The 21,279-nt window shown below is 40.9% G+C and overlaps 1 protein-coding gene across 12 annotated transcripts in view; it reads left to right on the top strand.

The window, feature by feature from the left end:
* Positions 1-21,279, top strand: part of PKHD1 (PKHD1 ciliary IPT domain containing fibrocystin/polyductin) — a 278,406-nt gene that overhangs the window by 161,991 nt on the left and 95,136 nt on the right. For all 12 annotated transcript variants that reach the window (XR_008465473.1, XR_008465472.1, XM_054195531.1 and 9 more), the window contains 5 exons: positions 819-884; positions 2,548-2,667; positions 11,580-11,717; positions 20,468-20,581; positions 20,892-20,979. Coding sequence is in view for 10 of the 12 variants with exons in the window: in XM_054195531.1 (XP_054051506.1) it covers positions 819-884; positions 2,548-2,667; positions 11,580-11,717; positions 20,468-20,581; positions 20,892-20,979 (526 nt within the window). In the remaining 2 variants the exon portion in view is untranslated. The remainder of the gene's footprint in view (positions 1-818; positions 885-2,547; positions 2,668-11,579; positions 11,718-20,467; positions 20,582-20,891; positions 20,980-21,279) is intronic.

Here is a 21,279-nt window from a genome sequence, read left to right as displayed (position 1 = left end):
ACCACCAAAAAAATCTTCCGATGACATTTTAGGGTAAACATAAGGGGTTGTTGGGCAGTGGACAGGAGATTTATGTTTGTCAGAGTGTTTCTATTTTAACCTAGGGTTGTTCCAGTCTAGTGACTGAAAGGAAGTGCCTTTATATGCCACTGGAGATGAAGAGAAGGTAGTCTTTTAGCTGGGTCTGAAGCATTTTCTCCTGCTCCTCTTAGTTTGATTTGCATTATCCTGGCCCTTCTCCTGCTGACAATATACTGGCACAAAGGTTACAACTGTGATAATTGCTTCTGACCTCTTTTCACAGCAGAGAACACAGGGTCCCTGTCTTCAGTCTATAAAGTCTGACTAATTAAAGCACCTCTTTGAGATACCAGATTCAAGGGGGAGAAAAAAATCAAAACCAAACTGCAAAACAAAAGCTTTAATTTGCTGTTTGAGCCAGTTAATACATTATGCATTCAATGGTGTAATATCGCTTGTGTTAGTGGAACTGCTGTGGATTTATAGTGGGATAAATTAGATTCATCTTCCAGCCTAGAATTTCTGATTGTGGAATGTTTTCTTTTAGCTGTTTCTAATGAGTTATCTTGAGACCCTCCACATCTGTAAATTAAAATGTGTTTGTTTAATCCGTTCTCAAAGTACGAAAAAGACAAAAATGTTTAGAAAGTTATGTATAGTTGCTCTTTTTTTTTTTTGTTAGAAATGTAAAATGTTGTCAGAAAATCACATATAGCAATTGATTGACTACGATTTTTTTGTTGTTGTAGTTAATTTGAAAGGTCTTGCTATAACTCCCTGTAACTCTCTCTGTTCAGTTGCAGGATCTGACTTAATTCAGGTCACTCTGAGAGAGAAGGAAAGAGTGGCTTTACCTACCCCAGGTGCGTCACACCTTTTCTTTTTTACTACTTTTTCAGAAACAGATTGCTATTTTTCACTTCAATATTTTTTACATCTATCAACCCAACAGGCGTTCTTGGCATTCATTTAAGCGTTTCATTGAGCCATATCTACCATTGCTCATGATAAATGTGTGATTCCACAGCACAGAACACTATAAACTTTTGTTAAGAAATACCATAGCAGATCAGAAAGGTCACGGGGAATGTAAGACTACAGTGTATTTTAGTGCTCCACAGTGATCTTAGTGTAATAGTGTGATATTACTGCACAGTTACATATCAAATCAGACAGAAAAATATATCAGAGACAAGGCAGACATCCAAAATTTGGTCTTAGTTACATAGCTGCCTTGCTGCGTGTTAACAACAATAATCATTTATGTGGCAATAGGGTTTAGAGACCTTTTTGCAGAGTGATTCCCCCTGAATAAACAAGTAATGTAAAGACAGACCCAGACTTAAGGAACTCCACCTGGGTTTCATTTCTCTGCATTTCCCTGTGCTGGTAACGGAGGGTTTTTCTACTCCACAGTGTTTCTGAGGCAGGGTCTAGCCCCCCAAACTTAGGCATGAGCTTGCCCTTGTTTTCAATACCTAATGAAGCCCTCCTAAAGAAAATAAATGCCAGAATTTCCTTTAGAGTGGTAGGACAGAGGTAGGTGCTCGTAGAGGCCTCCAGAGGGAGGCCCTGCCTGCATTAGTTCAGGGCTTACAAAGCTTAGTGGACTGGATTTCCCCCAGACACTTTCCTGCCTCTCTTGGTGGCAGAGCAAATTTAGGCAATTAATTTATGAAGACTGGCTCATTAGCTGTCTAAAATACAAGCGCAAGTTAAGCACCTACATTTTGTGAATTTAATTCCTCCTGGTATTTTCCTAAGGCTCAAAAGTTTCCTTTTGGATTGAGCTGAAAAATAAATCTTTGGGGAGTGAGCAGGAGCGGCCGCATATCTCAATCAAGCTGCTTTTCCAAGGCAGGTCTTAATTACCCCTTGCAATGGGATGTCTCCTGCTTTTCTGAGGGCCATCAGGAGGCTTGTGAGAGTTGATCACTTCTTTTTAAAAATCTTTCATACTTTTGGGAAAGTATGGAAATTCCCATACCTTTGGAATTTGGGCTGCTTCCCAGAGCACTGCGGGAGAAAAACTGCATGAGAAGAGCTGGCACTTCCTGGTAGGGTTAGTTACCATTTTGATCATCTGATTTTGCCACCAAGCACAGGTGACTGGCTTGTATTTTCATTTGTTCTTCTTAATTTTGTATTCAAAGTGCTCAAAGCTTTGTGTGGTGTAAATAAAAATAATGAAGTAGTTGCTTGTGAAGCATATTCACAAGGCGTAACATAAGCTAAGCATGACAAACCTCAAGATTTGCTTTGCTTTTGATGGATCCTAAAGAATTTGAATCTGTTTTTTCAGTTATCTCCCTGCCCTTTAACTTTGAAAACATAGTCCTGGGAGAGATCTCTTTTTCCCATTGGGCAACCTCCTTATAGCATGGAAGATAACAAAGAGCAGTTGATGTTGCTTCATCAGTGACAAAAGGAGGATGTTAATGCCACAGATGCTTGACTATCAAAGAAATGGTAATTCTCCCAGCTACTGAAAATGATAATTCTGCCTTTGTATGTCCTGTTTCGTAGTTCCTTCTGATGCTGTCTTGAAATGGTCGCACCCAGAGACATGGAATGGTGTGGAAAAAGGCTGGGGTGGATCCAGCCACAGCATCCCAGGCCCTGGGGAAGACGTCATCATCTTACCTAGTAAGGAAAAGGAAGGAAAGGTGTTTAATTTCTGTAGGGGTGCTGGAGTCTGTCTGCATTACAATATGTATTTGTGTTGCAACACAGGTTCCTTGGCGCTAGTGTCCATTCTAGTGTGTGCAGGACACCACATTTGTTCCTTGTCACATTAAAATCTTAGTTATAGTACAAAAGTGTGATTTTTTTGGAACAAAATGATCATTTTTTTCCATTTACACATGCACACAAACACACACACACATATTAACCCATACTAATATTCGAGCTTAATTATATTCAGGGACTTTATTTCCAGAGCAGAGAATTTGGAAGACCCAAAATCACAGCTCACAGAGAGCTCATCTCGTAACCCATCTCTGTGTTTTGTGCAGGGATCATGTTTTACTTTTCCACCATTATACCACCTTCCATTTTATTTTTCTGTTGTGATTCCCATTTTCAGTGATAATCTCTCAATCCATTTGTGGGTCCTTTCCAACTGAAATAGCCTGTTCTCATTGTGATCTTTCAGTACTTAAACGGGGCCTGCAGGAAAGATGGGGATAAACTTTTTAGCAGGGCCTGTTGTGATCGGACGAGGGGTAACGGCTTTAAACTAAAAGAGGAAAGATTTAGACTAGACATGAGGAAGAAATATTTTACACTGAGGGTGGTGAAACCCTGGCCCAGGTGCGCAGAGAGGTGGTCATTGCCCCATCCCTGGAAACATTTCAGGTGAGGTTGTACGGGGCTCTGAGCAAACTGATCTAGTTGAAGATGTTCCTGTCCATGGCAGGTGGCTGGACTAGATGACCTTTAAAGGTCCTTTCCCACTCAAACTATTCTATTCTATTCTATTCTATTCTATTCTATTCTATTCTATTCTATTCTACTCCATTCCCTTCATTTGCCATGGATCCCCCCTAGAAGTTTTAGCCTATGTCTGTATTGCAACCTCAGACTAGAGTTATATTTAAATCCCAGCTCAGTTTACAACATTATTGCATGAACAACCTTCTGAATTCCAGTAAAAATATTAGTCAACTTGCAATTAAATCTGGAGAAAAAAACTTGTGATAACCTTTTTACCTAATAGCTGACCCAGTTCTGATCAGGAAGTTGGACTAGATGATCTCCTGAGGTCCCTTCCAGACATAATTATTGTATGACCTCATGAATACTCTGCAGTATGTATTTGATATAATCTGGGACCTGGTGCTGAATCCTCTTCAGATAAGTCTCTTTGGTTACCACAGCTCAACTTCTGGATGTGGGGATAACACTGTTCCATGCCTCTTACTCTTCCACCTGGTTTTGCTTTATGAAGTCTTTGTGGAAGGAAGTTTCTGTTGCTTTGTGTTGGCGTTTGGCCATGGAGCCTCAGTCATGGTTAAGATTTCTCTATCCTGTGTTATTAAAAGTTAAATATATAGATATATATGTGTATATATATATATAAAATTTCAGGTTACATTAAGAATTATGTTCCATTTTCAGTGAATATTCACTTTAATCTTCTGTTTTCTGACTAATGTTAACAAAACCCATGTAGTATGAAGTAATATTTTGCTTCACTTTTTGGGTTGAACTTAGATTAAAGTTAAGAGTATATAATTTCCATTTTCTGATAAGGTCCCTATTTCCTATCAAACAGGCACAATGTGGGTTTTTTTTCAGTTCTGCCATCTCACTAGCTATAATGCATAAATGTGTTTAAAAGTTTGTAAGTTCAGAAGCCAAAGAAGGTACAGAAATGTCCCTCCAGACATTTGCTTATCTCCTGTAGGTCCTGTGTCCTCTGTGCATCTAAGGTAATAGTAATCACATATGTTTAGACATCTTAACCTGTTCCTCGTCATTACAGTTAGCAGAGCTGGAAGAGTTACTAAGCTGACCAAATGTGCGTATCTGATGTGAATTGAGTTGTTCTTCACTGTTGGTATTATGTAGAGCTCCAGGGCTTAAGTCACTTGCTTATATAAAGATATCTAGTGTTGTTTGAAGCACTCCAGGAGCATCCTGCCTAGCCAGGTGAAACCTAGATGGTCACAGGTATCCCTTATGTTATATTTGCCAGTCCGGTGTGAGGTCTCAAATATCCAAGGGCATTTCAGATTGTACTAAAGGCCTAAATGAATTTACTACAGTGGGAGCTTGCACACCTAACTCCCTTCAGATAGCTCAGCTCAGGTGCCATAAATTGAGACCTGAACTTCTTTTCTCCAGACAACATTCAGGATCACCTGAGATATGAACCTAACTTGCACTTAATGCATGTTGTCTGAACTATGATGTGAAGGTTTACATCTATTTCCCTTGACAGTGTAAGTACCACTAACATCCATGTAAATATCTTGGCAGTGGGAAGCAGTACCATAACAAGAGATTGAGCTCCAGTCTCCAAAGTCCACGTGCAGCACCCAGAACAATGGACTTGCTTTCCCCTTCCAACAAATTACTCGAGCCGTGCCACTGGTATTTCATGTTGAACATGTGTCTGCTAACCATTCAGAAACAAGTGTCCTTTCTAGCCTGTGTTCCCTGGTTCCTACTGCACTCTCACCTCCATTATATCCATTAAGGACCTGGGGGTGCTGGTGGACGGCCAGCTTAACATGAGCCAGCAGTGTGCCCAGGTGGCCAAGAAGGCCAACAGCATTCTGGCTTGTATCAGGAATAGCATGGCCAGCAGGAATCCCTATTGTGTGTGATGGTGCCTCTGTACTCGGCACTGGTGAGGCCTCACCTCAAGTACTGTGTTCAGGTCTGGGCCCCTCTGTACAAGAGGGACAGTGAAGTTCTGGAGCGTGTCCAGAGGAGAGCTACCAGGCTGGTGAGGGGTCTGGAGACCAGGTCATATGAGGAGAGGCTGAGGGAGCTGGGCATGTTTAGCTTGGAGAAGAGGAGGCTGAGGGGAGGCCTCATTGCCCTCTACAACTCCCTGAAAGGAGGGTGGAGAGAGGTGGGTGTTGGCCTCTTCTCCCAGGTGAATAATGACAGGACCAGAGGAAAAGGTCTGAAGCTGCAGCAGGGGAGGTTTAGATTAGATATGAGGAAGAATTCCTTTACTGAAAGAGTGGTCAGGCACTGGCACAGCCTGCCCAGGGAGGTGGTTGAGTGACCATCCCTAGAGGTATTTAAGAAACGTCTAGATGTGGCACTTCAGGGCATGCTCTAGTGGCAGAGATTGTAGGTTGTTTGGTTGGACTCGGTGATCTTAAGGATCCTTTCCAACCATTCTGTGATTCTGTGATCTGACTCCTTATTCAGGCATTAAACACTGGGGCATTTCTCATGTGCTTTGCTCTCTTTCATATCATTTTGCTATTGCTGGATTTTTTATGCCATTTTGTATTTTGTCCTTCATAGCTCTTTGAGAACCAGGCCAGAGACAACACCAGATCATCTGTTTCAATTTCTTGTGTATCACATTATAACCATTTCACCAATATCAGACTGTGGTTGTCAAAAGACCAAATCGTTTCAGTCTTCAAAACGATACGTCAGATGCAGATATGAAGAGGCACAAGGGTGCCGCTGGTAGCTAGGGCCCATGCACTGACAGTGTGTTAATTATGTGGAGTATGCTCAGAATCTTACAATCTACACAGAAGCAGAAAATAAGAAATATATGTATTTTTTTAAATAACACACTTGGCTAAGGATTTGGACTTTTGTTATTTAGATGAAAGAGTGGAAACTGGATGATGAGGGCTGTGATGGTCCTTTGGTGCATTGCAAACTCACCTATGCATACAACTCCTCTGTGCTCCCTGCAAAGGTGAGTGTAATCCTCTTGATTAAATAATTTATTTTAGCTGCAATGTGAGATATTGACCATGGCCTTTGTCACATAGCACAAGGCCCTTCATGACTAAGCTATGCCTGAAGCATTGCACGTTGCTGCCCCCAACCCAGCCCAACTGATCTAGTTCTGGGACTGGAAACAATACCGCTGCATCAGCATGCTGGTATACCAGAACTAATTAGCTCTCCGGAGAGGCAAAGCTCATTAGCTCAGGCCTGGCGCTGTGCAGCATGACCGCATAGCCTTTGGGGTCAGAACTAACATCTCCCAAATTTAAAGCAGTGATGGTTTGGTCAGTTTAACCAGGGAATGTCTGCACTGTGCTGAAGAATGTGGTATAGGGTTTCTCTCTAGCATACTGGTGCCTACGGGTTGGGAGGCAACAGGATAAGGGTTGAGCTATTAGCCATGATCTGTGTTTTACCATGGACAGGAATATTCTCTGAGGAACTGAGTGGCCAGGACAATAAAGGTTGCCCAAAACCAGAATGCAAGTTGTTGCGTGAGCAGGATGAGACCCTGGGAGTTCCCAGTTCTGAATCACCGTGTTCAGCTGCTCAGAGCTCTTCAGAGGAGCTTTACTGAACAGCAAAACCACAACGAAATACTTAATGGTTGAAAGAAAAATGGAAGAGGCAAATGCTATGTGAAAATGCACTACCTGCTTGGACGGGTAGAGAGCCATACTCTGTGACTGTCTTGTTCCTATCTCTTAGCAATAAAGATCTCTTAGCTCCCATCACTGGAGACGAGACGTGTATTTAGTTGGTGAGCAGAAACTATTCTCCTGCCCAGTGCTTTTCTGGAACTATCCTTCAATTTTAGCGCAAGAACATGAACACAAGCATGAACACAAACTGTCCATCACCTAATCTATTTTGAGAGAGAACTGCTCTATTGCATGCCTGTCTTTTCTGATCGTACTCCCTCTACTTTCTTTTTACCCTCCCTCTTCATTCTTGCTCTCTTGGAGGTGTTGAAACACTTATTAGCAGTGGGAGTTAACAGAGTGCAGGGTCTTAAATTGGAGTCCTAGGCATCATTGGTGTAATAAGGGCCCTGGGTGTTCTGCTCAAATTAAGGCACCTAATGTAGTTAGGCAAGACGAATTTTCAGTCCATTTGTCATACCTTGCTTTGCTGCCACAAGTGTATACGTGAGTTTCCAGTTGCAAGAAAGTCAACCCCTTGCTTGGGTCCAAAATCTGAAATAAAATTGACGGTTTCAAAATTTATGTTTTATCGTGGCATTTTATGGATGTTTCCCTTCCCATTTGCACTGGCTTGTGCACATCCTGCTAAACTCAGAATGACTCCAGGTAGCTAAAGAAAAGTGAGACTGTTCTCACGAGAACAAACATTCTGCAAACCACCCAAACTTTGTGCTGCTGTACACCCCAAAATAAGTTTTTGTGATGCATCTCTGCATCTCTGTCTCGCTCTCCACTGCCTTTTAGTCGCTTATAATTCTCTTCTGGGAGCCATCCATAATGATTTTCAGATTGAAAGCCAAGCCACGGGCCTGCTTCTTTATGCTGTGCATTACTGGGTAAGTCCTTTTAGCCCCCAACGAACAGTTTTAGAGTCTTATAAAAACAAATAATAGATGTTTAGTGCTCATTTCTAGAGTGAAGAAGTGCAGGGGAGGACTTTGGTCTGAGCTTGACGCTGTGTTGAAATCTCTGAATGAATGTGGATTCCCAGAGTTCACCGAAGAGCTTGGGCACTGCCTAAACTGAGCTAAAAAATTAAGCAAAATTACATCACTAGGGCTGCCTCAAGGGCTGCACTCAGGAAACTCTGAAAAGCTAGAAAACTCTGGAAAGCTAGAAAAGCTAGAAAAGTCTATTAGCAAAGTGTTCATATTAAAAAAAAACCCAGGATTTTGTGCCACTGCTTGGTGTTTGCTTCACATTCAGAACATGCTTTTAGGAGGGCTTGGAAATTCGCATTGTGTACTAAGTTATTCCATTTTTTGGCCCTGTTTTGAAAGCGTTAGTGAGACTTCAGGAGTTCATAGACTTCTTTGTGCAAGGGTGAATTTCCCTTGCAACAGCGGTGGATCCCTCACGTTAAAATGCTATGAGTCCCTAGTAGATATGTGTTTTCCAACCCCAGCTGGAAAGATTTAGCTCAGGCCACAACAACTTGTGCTTTTATCTCTGGAGGTTCGTCTTCCAGAGCCACAACCATCCCACAAGGACCTGTCATATTCGTCAGGCTTCAGCAACGACACCACCTTGTAAAACAAGTCTGGTGAGTTTAGTCATGACATTCTGGCGGCCAGCAGTGGCATTAGCTTCTCAAGCCCGCAGATTTTCAGGGCTTTGGTTTATGGCTTTCAGTGTGACACGATCCTGACACAGCCTGCTCTGGGTGGAAGAAGAACATGTTATAATTCCGGGCGATGGAATGCTGTTTTGAAGGGTATTGATATGATATCATGTAGCCTCTGGCAATTTCTCTCTTTTCTCTTTTTTTTTTCTCCTTTTTTTTTTTTTTTCCAGTGGTGGAATTCACTCTGTTATTCATTTTCTGATTTTGATTTTCTTTGAACTTTTTCTGTTTGAAGAGATGAATGCTGGAGCACTGTATCTCATATAATAGCTCTTCTGTTGTGCCTGATTTCCATTCAATGGCATGCTATGGTGTTTTATATAGCAATGTGGTTGATCAAAGGCATTTTGTGTCATTGCTGGAGTCATTAGCGACTTCTCAGCATTGTACATCTGAACATTAAGACTGTGGCATACCTGTGAGCTTTTGTCTGAGGAAAGTATATGTATAATGAAACATAGCCCTGTTTTCAGGCTCGAACTATGGTTTGCTGGAAGTGGTTGCTTGTTATTATATGAATGTTTTAATGGGAGAAAAACAACTGCAGTTTGTCTTTCTCTGAAGGTAAATCCCTTGAGCTCAGTGACCTAAAGTTTATGATTTTAACCCCTTAGTCATCATCTCCCTCTACTACATAAATGAGTGTATTCTGTAAGAACCGTGTAAAGAGGTCTCCTTTGAATCTGTTTGCTTTTCTCCTCAAGTGTGGAAGGACTTTTTTTCCTCAAAGGAGCGTTCTGTTGTTTCTATAGAGCAACATTTCACCCTCTGAGGACTTCACACTCCAATCATCACACCCCAGAGTGATATTCTTTTAAACTGAGGAAACTATAGGTTTGCAGAAATATCTCTGAATGGGGGAATTTCTCACTCTTGTGTTTCAAAGCTCACATACGTGATGCTACAGTTACAGAGCAGTCAGCATTTTCTCTATAAAACCTTTTTTAGAAAGACGTGCAACTCAGCAAAAATATCTGTTCTAGACTGAAACTTGACATATAAATGGTATGCCTAGGAGCACTTCTTCTTTTCCTTGTAAAAATGTTTCGGTCTGTGTTTGATGAATATACTTATGGCCTTTGTCAACTGCAGCTTTTTGCCACATTCTTGAGCTGTGATTTCACAAACTAGATTCTCCTTCTGTCTGAGAGATATCATTTCAACAACATCTTCCCCCTTATTCTCTTCTTTCTGTTTCATATCCTCACATACTGTGCCTTCACTTCTCAGCTCTGCAGGGCATAGGACTATACCTGTCCTGTAAAGAGATTATAGACAGGAGTTTCTTCATGCCTGTAAAAATGTATCAAGTACTAACAGTATGAGATTTAGGGGAAAAAAGAAAAAAAGATTTCACTTGCTCTGTAGAGACTTATTACATCTGAATGCTGTGAAAATTTTGCATGCTTGAAAGACGCTTCAGCCTGAGGATGCAGAGAATTTCTTTTGAGATGGGGTGTTCAGAGTAACCTTGGGTTGCTGCAGTACTTGGTGTGGTCCTTGAGAACAGAGGTTCTGGGCTTTCGGTGTGTCCCTTGCTGACATCCAGAGAGAAAGAAATAAAAAGAAATAAAAAAAATAAAAAATGGGAAAGGAAGAAGTGGGAAGATTGAGTTACAGGGATAGAGTAGGAACGTGTATGTAGACGTTTTTTCTCCCTTGAAGCTGTGAAACTTCAGGACTGCAAAACCAAGGAGTCAAAAGCTAATGAAATGCTAATATTAAGGAAGTCTATTCATATTTTTTTCAGTCCACTCCCAAGAGTACTTTGTGTAGTTTTTGATTACATTTCCTGCAAACATGATTTGGAAGAATTGTCTGACTCAAGCCATTTAGCACAAAGGTTTAAGAATTCTTTGTCCCCTGTTTTTGGGACACTCCCTGTGCTACTTATTGCATGACCATTTGTGTCTTCATTGAAAGCAGTTGCCAATGGCTATAGGCAGAAACAAAACTGTGAAATACCTGATCCAGTTCCCAAGACTCTTCATGGTTCTTCCTATGTTCCACAGCAAAACTGTTCAAGTTTCATGTCTCATGTTTCAAGCATTCTCACCACTCTGTCAAAATCCATTGGAAAGTATTTTTGCTCCGTAATCTCTCATGTTTTGTATGTCTGCGCCTTGCAATAAATGCATATCAGATCAACAAAAATCACAGCAAATCTCTGTGTAGGATTTGGCAGCGTTGATAAGATCCCCCCTCAGCTGTCTTTTTTCCAGACTAAAAAGACCCAAGTCCCTCAGCCTTTCTTCATAAGAGAGATGTTCCACTCCTCTAATCGTCTTTGTAGCCCTTTTCTGTACCTTCTCCAGCAGTTCCCTGTCCTTCTTGAACTGGGGAGCCCAGAACTGGACACAGTACTCCTGGTGAGGCCTCACCAAGGCAGAGTAGAGGGGGAGGATGACCTCCCTCGGCCTGCTGGCCACACTCTTCTTGAGGCACCCCAGGATGCCATTGGCCTTCTTGGCCACAAGGGCACATTGCTGGCTCATGGTCATCCTGTTGTCCACCAGGACTCCCAGGTCTCTTTCCACAGAGCTGCTCTCCAGCAGGTCAGCCCCCAGCCTGTTATGGGGTTATTCCTCCCCAGGTGCAGCACCCTACACTTGCCCTTATTGAATTTCATAAGGTTTCTCTCCGCCCAACTCTCCAACCTGTCCAGGTCTCACTGAATGGCAGCACAGCCTTCCGGTGTGTCAGCCATGCCTCCCAGTTTTATACATATTTTCGCATGTAGAGTTGGTAGGCTGCTATCACTCTGAACAACCCTCTGCTTTGTTTCTCAGACAGGACCATCCTGGTGGACATGGCGCTTCCCCCTCTGCGAGGTCTCTACATCCTGGGGACCCTCGAGTTCCCCAGCAACTCCAGCAACGTCCTGAGTGCAGCCTGTATCGTGGTGATGGGGGGTACGCTGAAAGTGGGTAAGCGAGCAGCCTGTCTTCTGGATGCCTGGGGTTTATTTCTGCTTTTGACAGAGAAAGTGGGAAAAAAGACTGTATAGTGTTACTGTAAACATGCTGGCCATTGTAATGCCACATAGCTATCTGGGTATCTGCAATGTGGACACCCAGTATCCATGTTAAGCCCAATGATTATCCACTGCAGCTAATTACCCATTCATTTAATAGCAATATATTACAAACACTGCTACCCTCATCCCACTCAAGTCAGTGGCAAAACTCTTGATTTCATTGTGGCTGAGACTTTAACTGATATGTGTCAAAATCCTCCCTACTTCATGTGGGGTTTTATGAGGTGGTAATTCCTCAGGGCAGGATCTACCTTAGAGTTCAGGCAGTGCCTGGTGTCTGTGGGCATTAGCAAGGCACTTTCTAGGTAGCATAGAAGTATTTAAAGCCAACATAAACAGAGTCATGGAGAATCCCCAGAGTGCCTGGAAATCCTGCAGGGGCATGAAACTGGCACAGCTGGATTCAGCACATTTTTTCCTCTTATTCCTCTTCCCAGATGAGCACCAGGACTTCAGTGAGGTACCACCTTCCCCCTACCTCTAGTGGTTTCAGAGTCCCCAATGTCACTGGGGCTGTTCCACATTATTTGCAATGGATAGGATTGGTGTTTTTCCACACAGAAGTAATTACTCACATAATTCCTTTTAAATATCAAGGTTCCTAAAGCCAGGCATTGTATTTACTTACAGGAATCCTTAGGATGCTGGGATCACATTGTTGATCACCACTTGACCTTTCTCAAGATTGGTTTCATGAACTTTAAAAAGAGAATTTGTTTGTGTAATCACCTCCTGAGGAAGTCTGCTCCAATAATTGTTTGTTGTCAATCTCAAGGGACTGTTTAGTTAATACAGTACTGGCCAAAAGAGTTATTTTGCTGCCTTGTGTTTTTATTTGGAAGAAGGGGTTTGAAAGCCTAATCTGGGAGGTTAATATATATACTTATAAGAGTCTCAATCATTTCTTACTTTTGTAGTTTAAATATGGTTCCATATTGGCTTTAAGAAAAAGCATGTGTTCATTGCTAAAAACACTTATTAAAAAACATTGAGCCACTTCTTTGCTGCACAAACACCCCTCCAGCACATCTGCGAGTAGTAATGATATTAAAAGCCAAACAGGTATTTGCAGCTGTTGAATCGTAGTCCAGCATCTTCTGGAGAGGTATCTCTGCTCTATTTTCAGCTGTGAGATGATAGGTGGGTAGAGGCTCTGCAAGTTTCCCACATCTTATACTGGCTTCTATGCTTGCTTTTTTTTCCCCCTTCCTCTTTCTCTTCCCATGTGTTCGAAGCCTAAAGGTAACTTCTTGGAGCCCATCTGTCCAATCCTGACTGTTCCATGCCTGAAGGAAGGTTTTGAAACCCATCTGTCCAATTCTACCACACCCTAAAGAAATCCTGACACAAAATAGATAATGAGACAGTTTAGTAAACAGATTTAATAGATGTGGACATCAGCATTCAGCATTGCCTGAGCGGGATCTGAGGATGACATCACGTGAGCCAAATCCCCAGGTCCTCCCTGTTGTGTAACTTCTTCATGCCCTGTTTTCAGCATCGCAATCTTCGGTCACGTGCCGTTGCTTCTAATTCAGTGGCCTCAGCCAAAAGACTTTTTGGTAGAGGCTGAGTATTTTGTTCGCTTAAACTGCTAGAGAACGATGATAAGTTCTACAAACAAATCTTGGACTTTGGTGCCCCTCATAGTACCTGAAATCTTATCTGCAGGGAAAAAATAAAGTCAGATGACTGAAACAAAACTAATGTACATAGGAACTGAGTGATGATGAGAAATATGTAACACAGGGAAAAAAAATCAGTGTAAATTTGTAGTTTATGAAACATCAACCAGAACCTAATTAATTTTATTAAAACAATAATTTGCAGGGAAACTGGGATGAGAAAATACAGTGAGGAAGATCAGAATTCTTGTAGGACCTTTGTTCTTGGAGGGTTTGCCATCACTTTCTTTTTCAATGTATGATCACAATACAGTGTGAATTATAATCAACAGGATCATTGGAAGATGTGAGATGATTAAATCTCTGTAAAGGGCTTCAAGAACTCTGTCAGAGCCTTCAGACAAGCCAGAACTAAAATGTATGGATCTATCCATGCAGTAATTTCTCCAGGTGTTCCTAGCCCTTCAGTGCTGTTGGATCCAGGAGGATTTTCTGATTACTTCTTCTCTAGTAGTCCTAGCTCATGGATAGGGAGCTTCTCTCTTTCACTTAAACTGTCATGGTCTCTTTATTCATGGTGATATTCACAATAGCATTTTAGAAACACCATTTATTTCTACCTCCCTGTGTTGTCATGCTGTAAAAAAATTAGCTGTTTTTCCAGTTTACAGAAGGAGAGTTTTATGTTCAGAGAATGAAGTGATTTGCTAAATATCATTAGATATATCATATATCAGAATGAGTAAGGAGATGTTGAGCTCAACATCTCAGAATTGGTTTTTTTTTCGGTTCTTTGCTAGGTGGTTCCATTCATTTTAACTCATAAGTACACATTAAAGCACAGATGATGTGTGCAGAAAATGCCCTGTTCCACGGTGGAACAAAGCCCTCAGCTCCTGATACGGCTGCAAAAAATGCTGAAGTTCATTTTGCACAAATTGATCCATTGGTCTCATCCTGAAATCCACTGTACTCGGCTGCTCTTTGCTGGCAGGCTATTTTTGCTTTTTATAGTAGAACTTGCTAAGTAATTATCCAGATAGGATTTCTCTTTTTACTCTCAACTTTTCACGTTCTTTTTTTTTGCATATCTTGTGATAGCTGCTTGTCAGTCATGTCACTCATTTGAGGCAAGAAGCCTAAGGTCATCACTAGCTCATGGCTTGATTGTCTGGAGATGAAATCCCAGACATTTCAGATGTCTTTTATCTTGTTTGTGGTAAGAGAGCTCTAATATGTTCATTCCACTCCTTTTCAGTACTAGTAAGAACCCCCATATTGACTTCCCAAAGGCTAAATCACTGTACGCCATGGAATGGCCATGTGTTAGTGATGATAAATGCTCAGCTTTACAACAGCTATCAGGACACAAGGGAGTTTCACCAACTGACTTTTCTTTTCTGATTTCTCCAGTACCTCTGTTGTGTGGGTCCCCTCTTCTTTAGCTGTGAGCTGAGTCCCATCTTGCAGTCACATAGCGTTCCTGCACAGCTATTCAGCTTGTATGAAGATGGAATACTGTGGACGTACTGAGAGCAATTTTTCAGCCCTGATCACAGAATCAAAGAATTACAGAATGGCAGGGGTTGGAAGGGACCTCTGGAGATCATCTAGTCCAACCCCCTTGCCAGAGCAGGGTCACACAGAGCAGATTGCACGGGAATACATCCAGGGGGGTTTTGAATGTCTGCAGAGATGGAGACTCCACCACCTCTCTGGGCAGCCTGTCCCAGATCACGGAAAGAGTGGTTTGAAAAGTTCATTGCACCATCTGCATTCCCTTCAATTCATCTCTCAGCCTCCATCTGTTTGGTCTTTACCATCTTCCAAGCCACTTGTTTTCTTTTAACTGATAGTATCATCTAGGGAAGGGATTCGATTCACATGCTTAAGACACACAAATTTAAGCATAACATGTGGACATCACCATGTGGACAACACCTGTTGTCCTGTAGAGACAGGACAACACCTGCTGTTTCAGTAGAGATCCAGTCAATCCAGTCAGTGGAGCCACTGCAGTCTGTGGGACTGGCCAATACAGGTATCTAGAGCCAATTAGAGTCTATGCTGCGTTGTCTGATCTTTGTTATCCCAGACACACAGAGAACACAAAACCATCTGCATTAAGAAACCTAAATATGGTTGTATGAATCTCCTTGGAAACATGGTTCAGTTGCCTAACTATAGGATTTTGTGTCACTTTGCGCACCCTCAGGTGCTCCATCTAGCCTCCAGCTTCTGTTTAAAAACTCATTGTTCATTCATTGATTGCTGTCTTGTATCTGACAACCTCACATAGTGGATTTGGATTTGGGTGCTAGGACTCTCAGGCAGCAGTAGACATCTGTATTTAGGTGGCTGAATCTTATCCTATGTGTCACACTTCTTGTTCCTTGGACATTCATCTCTCAGTTCTGGCTGCTGGTTCCTACTCCACAGCTGTCTGTCTCTCATTTCTTCTGTTTATTTGGCAGCACCACCTGTAAGAGACAACCCATGCGATGTCTCCTTGTTCACAGGCTGCTTTTACAGGCTTCTGCAGAGTGCAGTCTGGACACCTGAAGGAAAAGCTCAGGTTGGACAACCAACACTGGATAACTATCCAGCTGTGCATTGACCATGAATAAAACTCCTCAGACTTTCTTGTGACAATATACCACAGTGTTCAAAATAGCTGCGCAGGTAGAGTCCAAGAAGTTTTGGATTCAGGAAACACAGAGCTGATATCGGAGATGGTCACAGCAAGATACTTAGCAAACTCTATTTGCCAGTGGAAGGGAGGGGATCTTATCTCAGACGTTTCCTTGCTCTCATACACAACAGCTGTTGCAGAGTGTTATGTTGTAAAGAAAGGAAAGGCTGGAAGGGTGGAAACACCCCCTATTCTAGGAAAGAATTGAACGTGTTTTGCTGTGGAAAAAGAAGAAAAGACAACAAAAAACTGTCAGGAAGAACATCTGGAATAAAACTGAAATACAAAAACAATGGAAAAGGCTTTTGAATCTCAACAGCAAACTAGATCCAGACTGCAGTCCAGAATAAGTTAAAATCTGTGTAGAAAAAACTCGCCTCTTTCTCTGTTCTCCCTTTTTCAGTTTTCTATATTTGCATAGTAGAGTTTTATCCTCTCCAGAGGTTAGACCTGATGAAGGATTATGAATCAGCTGAACCATTGAGCTAACAGATCTATGTGGCAATCCAGGCATCTGGACCTCACATTTCTTCAGGAAAACATGTAAGCAGTGGTGACTTTATTAGCAGCATAGGTTGTTTCTTACACATAGGATTATCATATATGAGGTTGTTTTTGCACTGTGTAGTGCATGCATTGTGGTGCCAGCACTCCCTGGCAGAACATGAGCTTTAGATACCCCTTGTAGAAGGTCACACACTGGCAGTGAGGCCATTTAATGTGACATCTATCAGCAGACAGACAATGAAGGCACAAAACGACTGTGCAGTGCCTCTGTAGAAAGCCCAGCTCGTTGGAAGTTGCACAGTTGCTGCCTACACACCAAGAGATTGACCTTTGTCTGCACTCTGAGACAATACCTGAGACACCCAGAGTGGACAAACCACTGCCTACAAGCACTGCTCAGGCTGGCAGATACATGTCACATCTGGACACATGAGCAAACCCTTCAAATTCCAGATAAACTTTACAGTTGCTACTAGGTATGTTTGAAGAAGCCCTGCCTATCCTCTGTGTATGCTGTCTTTAGTCCCTCCTGACCATTTTTGCACATCTCACCAAACTTTTCTACTGGTTTCTGGTTGCAACTACCTTTTTTCTTGTTCTCTGCCAGCAGCGCCTTGTTATCTCACCTCATGATCCACCAGGTTGCTCATCAAATCTGTATGCCTTCCAGTTGTAGTAGGAATATGATCCTACTGAAAGGGATCCGTTTCTGCATGTCTTATGTGCAGGATGGGTAATTCGACAGTTCAATGTAATCTCATGTAGGACGTGTTCACCACAATAAAGTGGGGCAAGTAACTTGAAGTTTTCACATCCAAAGTTCAAAGACAGGCACTTAAAGCCCAGATTATTCATTTAACTGTTGCAGAATGATTCCAGTGATTATGGCAACTTGGTAGTTTTAACAAAACTGCTTATTACCCGAGCTGTGATCTCATATGCCAGTTACTTCGCAAGGTCATCAAACTTATCCAGCCCCAGTGACCTGTATGCATTAACTATTTAGGATTTCCCTATAAGTAAGCTGAGCTAGCTGTCATTTCCATAGCTTCACTTTCATGAACCATTCTGCAGGGCTGTATTTAAGTCTCAGACCTTACTCAGCTTTTCCCTTTGTTTTTCTTTGTTTTCCATCCATTCACAAAGCATTGCTTTTCAAGACTTGTGGTCTTATATTTTGAACATTCTTCACTTTCTTTCCTAATTCTTCATTTCCAAATTATTCCTAACTTTGCTGGCCCATCTCTTTAATTCTTTTTTGCCCATTTGTGTCAGCTTATTTGCTTATTTTCAGTGTCTTCACACTACTTTGGGCCATTGACAAAATGTTGCTTATCACAGGGCTTCCAAGACTAGACCTGTTTGAGTCAATGCCCCTATTCTAGTCAGCCAGCCTGTAAATTAATGTGTGCCATATTCATGTTGTACCAGTGTAGTTAATCAGAAAGTTTTGTGCTACTAAACCAAGCGCCTCGGAGAAGCCAATTATATTATATCAAAGCTATTATCTGTATCAACTAAACCTGTAATCTCATTAGAAGATGATAACTAGGAAGTTTCACAGGACCTTTCTTCTATAAAACTAGGTTGATTGGCATTAATTATATCATCCACCTTTAATGATTTATTAATTGTGTTCAGAGTTGGACATTCCATTTTTATTTATTTTTCCCCTAGAATCAGTGTCAAGTTGACAGGCCTGTAATTACCTGGGGCTTTTACTTTTATCTTTGTTTGAAATATTGGCACAATATTAGCTTTCTTCAAGTGCTCTGAAACATCATGAGTGATCCCAAACTTACCGAAAAGTCCGCCTTAATAGTCCAACAAGTTTCTGTTGCCAACTCTTCTGTAGCACTTGCATTCAAGTTACTGAAATCCATTGGTTTAAAACCATGGAACTATTAATGGAAATAAGCATTAAGGTTATTTTTGTTCTAAATACACTTAAAAGAAGTCTAATTTTTCTACCAATACGTATCTCCTGTGTTCTTTTGTGTCATATACCATTTACAGTTTCTAGCCACTGAAGCATTTCTGTGAACATTATCTTCCTGTTTTTTTCATTTCTTTTCTAAGGATTTAATATAGTGATAAGCTGTTATGAATAGTTTTATTATAACTTTTTTGTTTCTCACTCTGATTATATTTTTGTTTTGTGTGTTTGTTTTTTCTTTAACAAGAGTAACATTCCTTAACCTACTGTTATGCTTGTTAGGATTAAAAATAATGGATTTTAGCTAAACGTAGATGTAATTCTTTTAAAGGAGTGAGAACTTCCAGTTCAGGTCTTTAGAATTCACATTTCCAAGCATTTGTCTGTGATTGTTAAGCCTGGATGCCTACATAAAAATGGTTTTAAAATTGAGCTGAGGACTGGATATATCACATAGCTATTTTTAACTGAATTAACTAGAAGAAATAGTAAATGCTTTGAAACCAGCAGTAAAATAATAATGTCAATAATAACACCAACAGTAATGCATAATGAAAATTAATAATAAACCCCCACTTTAAGGGGACATGATCATGATTAGGAAATGGTAATTGTGAATGACATTGTAAGATCAATATAAAGGTCTCCAAACATTTTTGTTGAGTCTTTCTTTGGTCTTCAGTGTAGCTAATAACTGTATCCTGGGGGGTAAGGTTGACCTGAGGATTGAGAAAGGTATGTTCAGGCTGAGTATTTTAAATCACAACTTGCTGTGAGGGTAAAGCAGGAAAACAATCACTCTGCATACAAAAATAGACACAAGTGTCTCCATAACTCTTCTGCGGCTCTAGGTGGATATTTATTTAACCTAGTGCATCAGTTATGAAAGCATTTATCACTAGTTTTACTTTCTCAAAATGATATTTTGTTACAGTCCAATTCCTGGGTTTCTTTTGTTCAGACCACAGTTATGGAAGTTTAAACAAGAAAGTCAGAGATGGTTTGGTTGGATGATGGACACTGTAAGGTTGAATCCAATCCACTTCCCCAGAGAAGATAAGAGCTCAAAAGGTGTGAGATATATTAGATGGGAAGCATGCAAATCTTGTACTATTTGTCTTTTACCCATTTATAATCTGTACAGAGAATATGCACAGATATCAGTCAGACATTGGTGGGGAACAATAAATTTATTTGTTGATTTCACTTAATTAAAAAATGCTCATAAAGAAGAATGTTTCTTTAGGATACAAAATCAGCTCTCTTTTCCAAACTAGTAATTTTTAAATATTAAAAGAACATGACAGGGCAGCTAATTTTGTACAGATATGTATATATTTTTTAGTTCTACATCTGCTGCAGTTTTCTGTTGCATAATTGATTTAATCTTGAATTTTAAAGGAACACTGAACTCTTTTACTGGACTCCGCATACATTTCTCCAGGGCAAAAACTGTCCTACTTTTTCCTCCTCAGTATCTGTTTAGTGCTGGGCCATTTTCTTCTGAAACTGTAAACTACCCTTGGTGAAATAAATGAAGTCACAGTTGGAATACAGTTTACTGTAGAGACTTAGCACCACAAGATAAGAACAACATCGCAAACACCAAAACTTCTTGGGCATTTTCTTTTCCCTTGCTCTTTTTCCTGGTCTTTTCCATTGGTCTGAAAGACCATTTTACCCATCCTGGCTGCAGAACTCATGATGACCTGGGAACCAGTGAAACTGGAAAAGAGAAGAAAGGCAAAAATGAGATGAGGAGGGAAATGCTAATTCAGCCTTTTAGACCTTTACATTTGGACTCACGCACCCCAGTTTCAGCATTACAAAAGCCATTGATACCTCTGTGGTGGGTTGTTGCTGTTTTGTCTGTGTTGCAGGTTCTCTTCAACATCCTCTAGAAAGAGGTTTAAAGCTGCTGGTCCTTCTTCGGGCATCTGAAGGGATTTACTGTGATCGTCTGGAGGAAATAAATGGCCACCCAGGAAGTATTGGTATGACACCCAAATTTGCCTTTTCATAGGCAAATCATAGATTTTAAGCAATCTTAAGCAATAGCCAAATCTACTGCTGTTGAGTCTGTTACTATGTCATACAGGAAAACAACAAAGGTACACGCACTTTTTGAGCTAAAAGTTTTAACTTCCACCAAATCAATTCCTGAATTTTCTGTGGAGATTTTATAAAATATAGAAACAGGTTTTAATAAATTTAAAGATTTCTGTGTATTGGTCATTGGTTCAGTTCTTCTTAGTCTCTTCTCTTTCCCCTAACTTTTGATCTCATTCTTCTGTTTTTTTCCAGGGGTTTATGGAAAGGTACAAATTTATAGCGCTTATCCTAAGACGTCTTGGACATATCTGGGAACTGATGTTGCTCCTGGCAATGAAAGGTGGTATTTTCCCCCAATATGCCTCCAAAATTATTTGGGCTCCTATTCCTATGACTTGTATTAATGTTCCTATGATTTATATTCCTCTATTCCTTTGTGATAGGCTCTGTTTAAAATATGTCTAGGCAGAAGAAGAAGAACTATGTTACATTGTGCAAGAAAATGACACAATTTTTAGATTAATTTTAATTCTAAAGAAGAATGAAACTGAGATTTTTCTTCTTTCCTTCTGTCCTTCCTTCTTTGCTTGCTTCTGTCCTTCCTTCCTCCTTCCCTTTCTCCATTTTAGTCTCTGCCTTT

Source organism: Rissa tridactyla, chromosome 3, assembly GCF_028500815.1.
Source record: "Rissa tridactyla isolate bRisTri1 chromosome 3, bRisTri1.patW.cur.20221130, whole genome shotgun sequence".
NCBI classification, from domain to species: domain Eukaryota; kingdom Metazoa; phylum Chordata; class Aves; order Charadriiformes; family Laridae; genus Rissa; species Rissa tridactyla.
The sequence above is the reverse complement of the archived record's forward strand: the minus strand, read 5'-3'. Positions and strand labels throughout refer to the sequence as shown.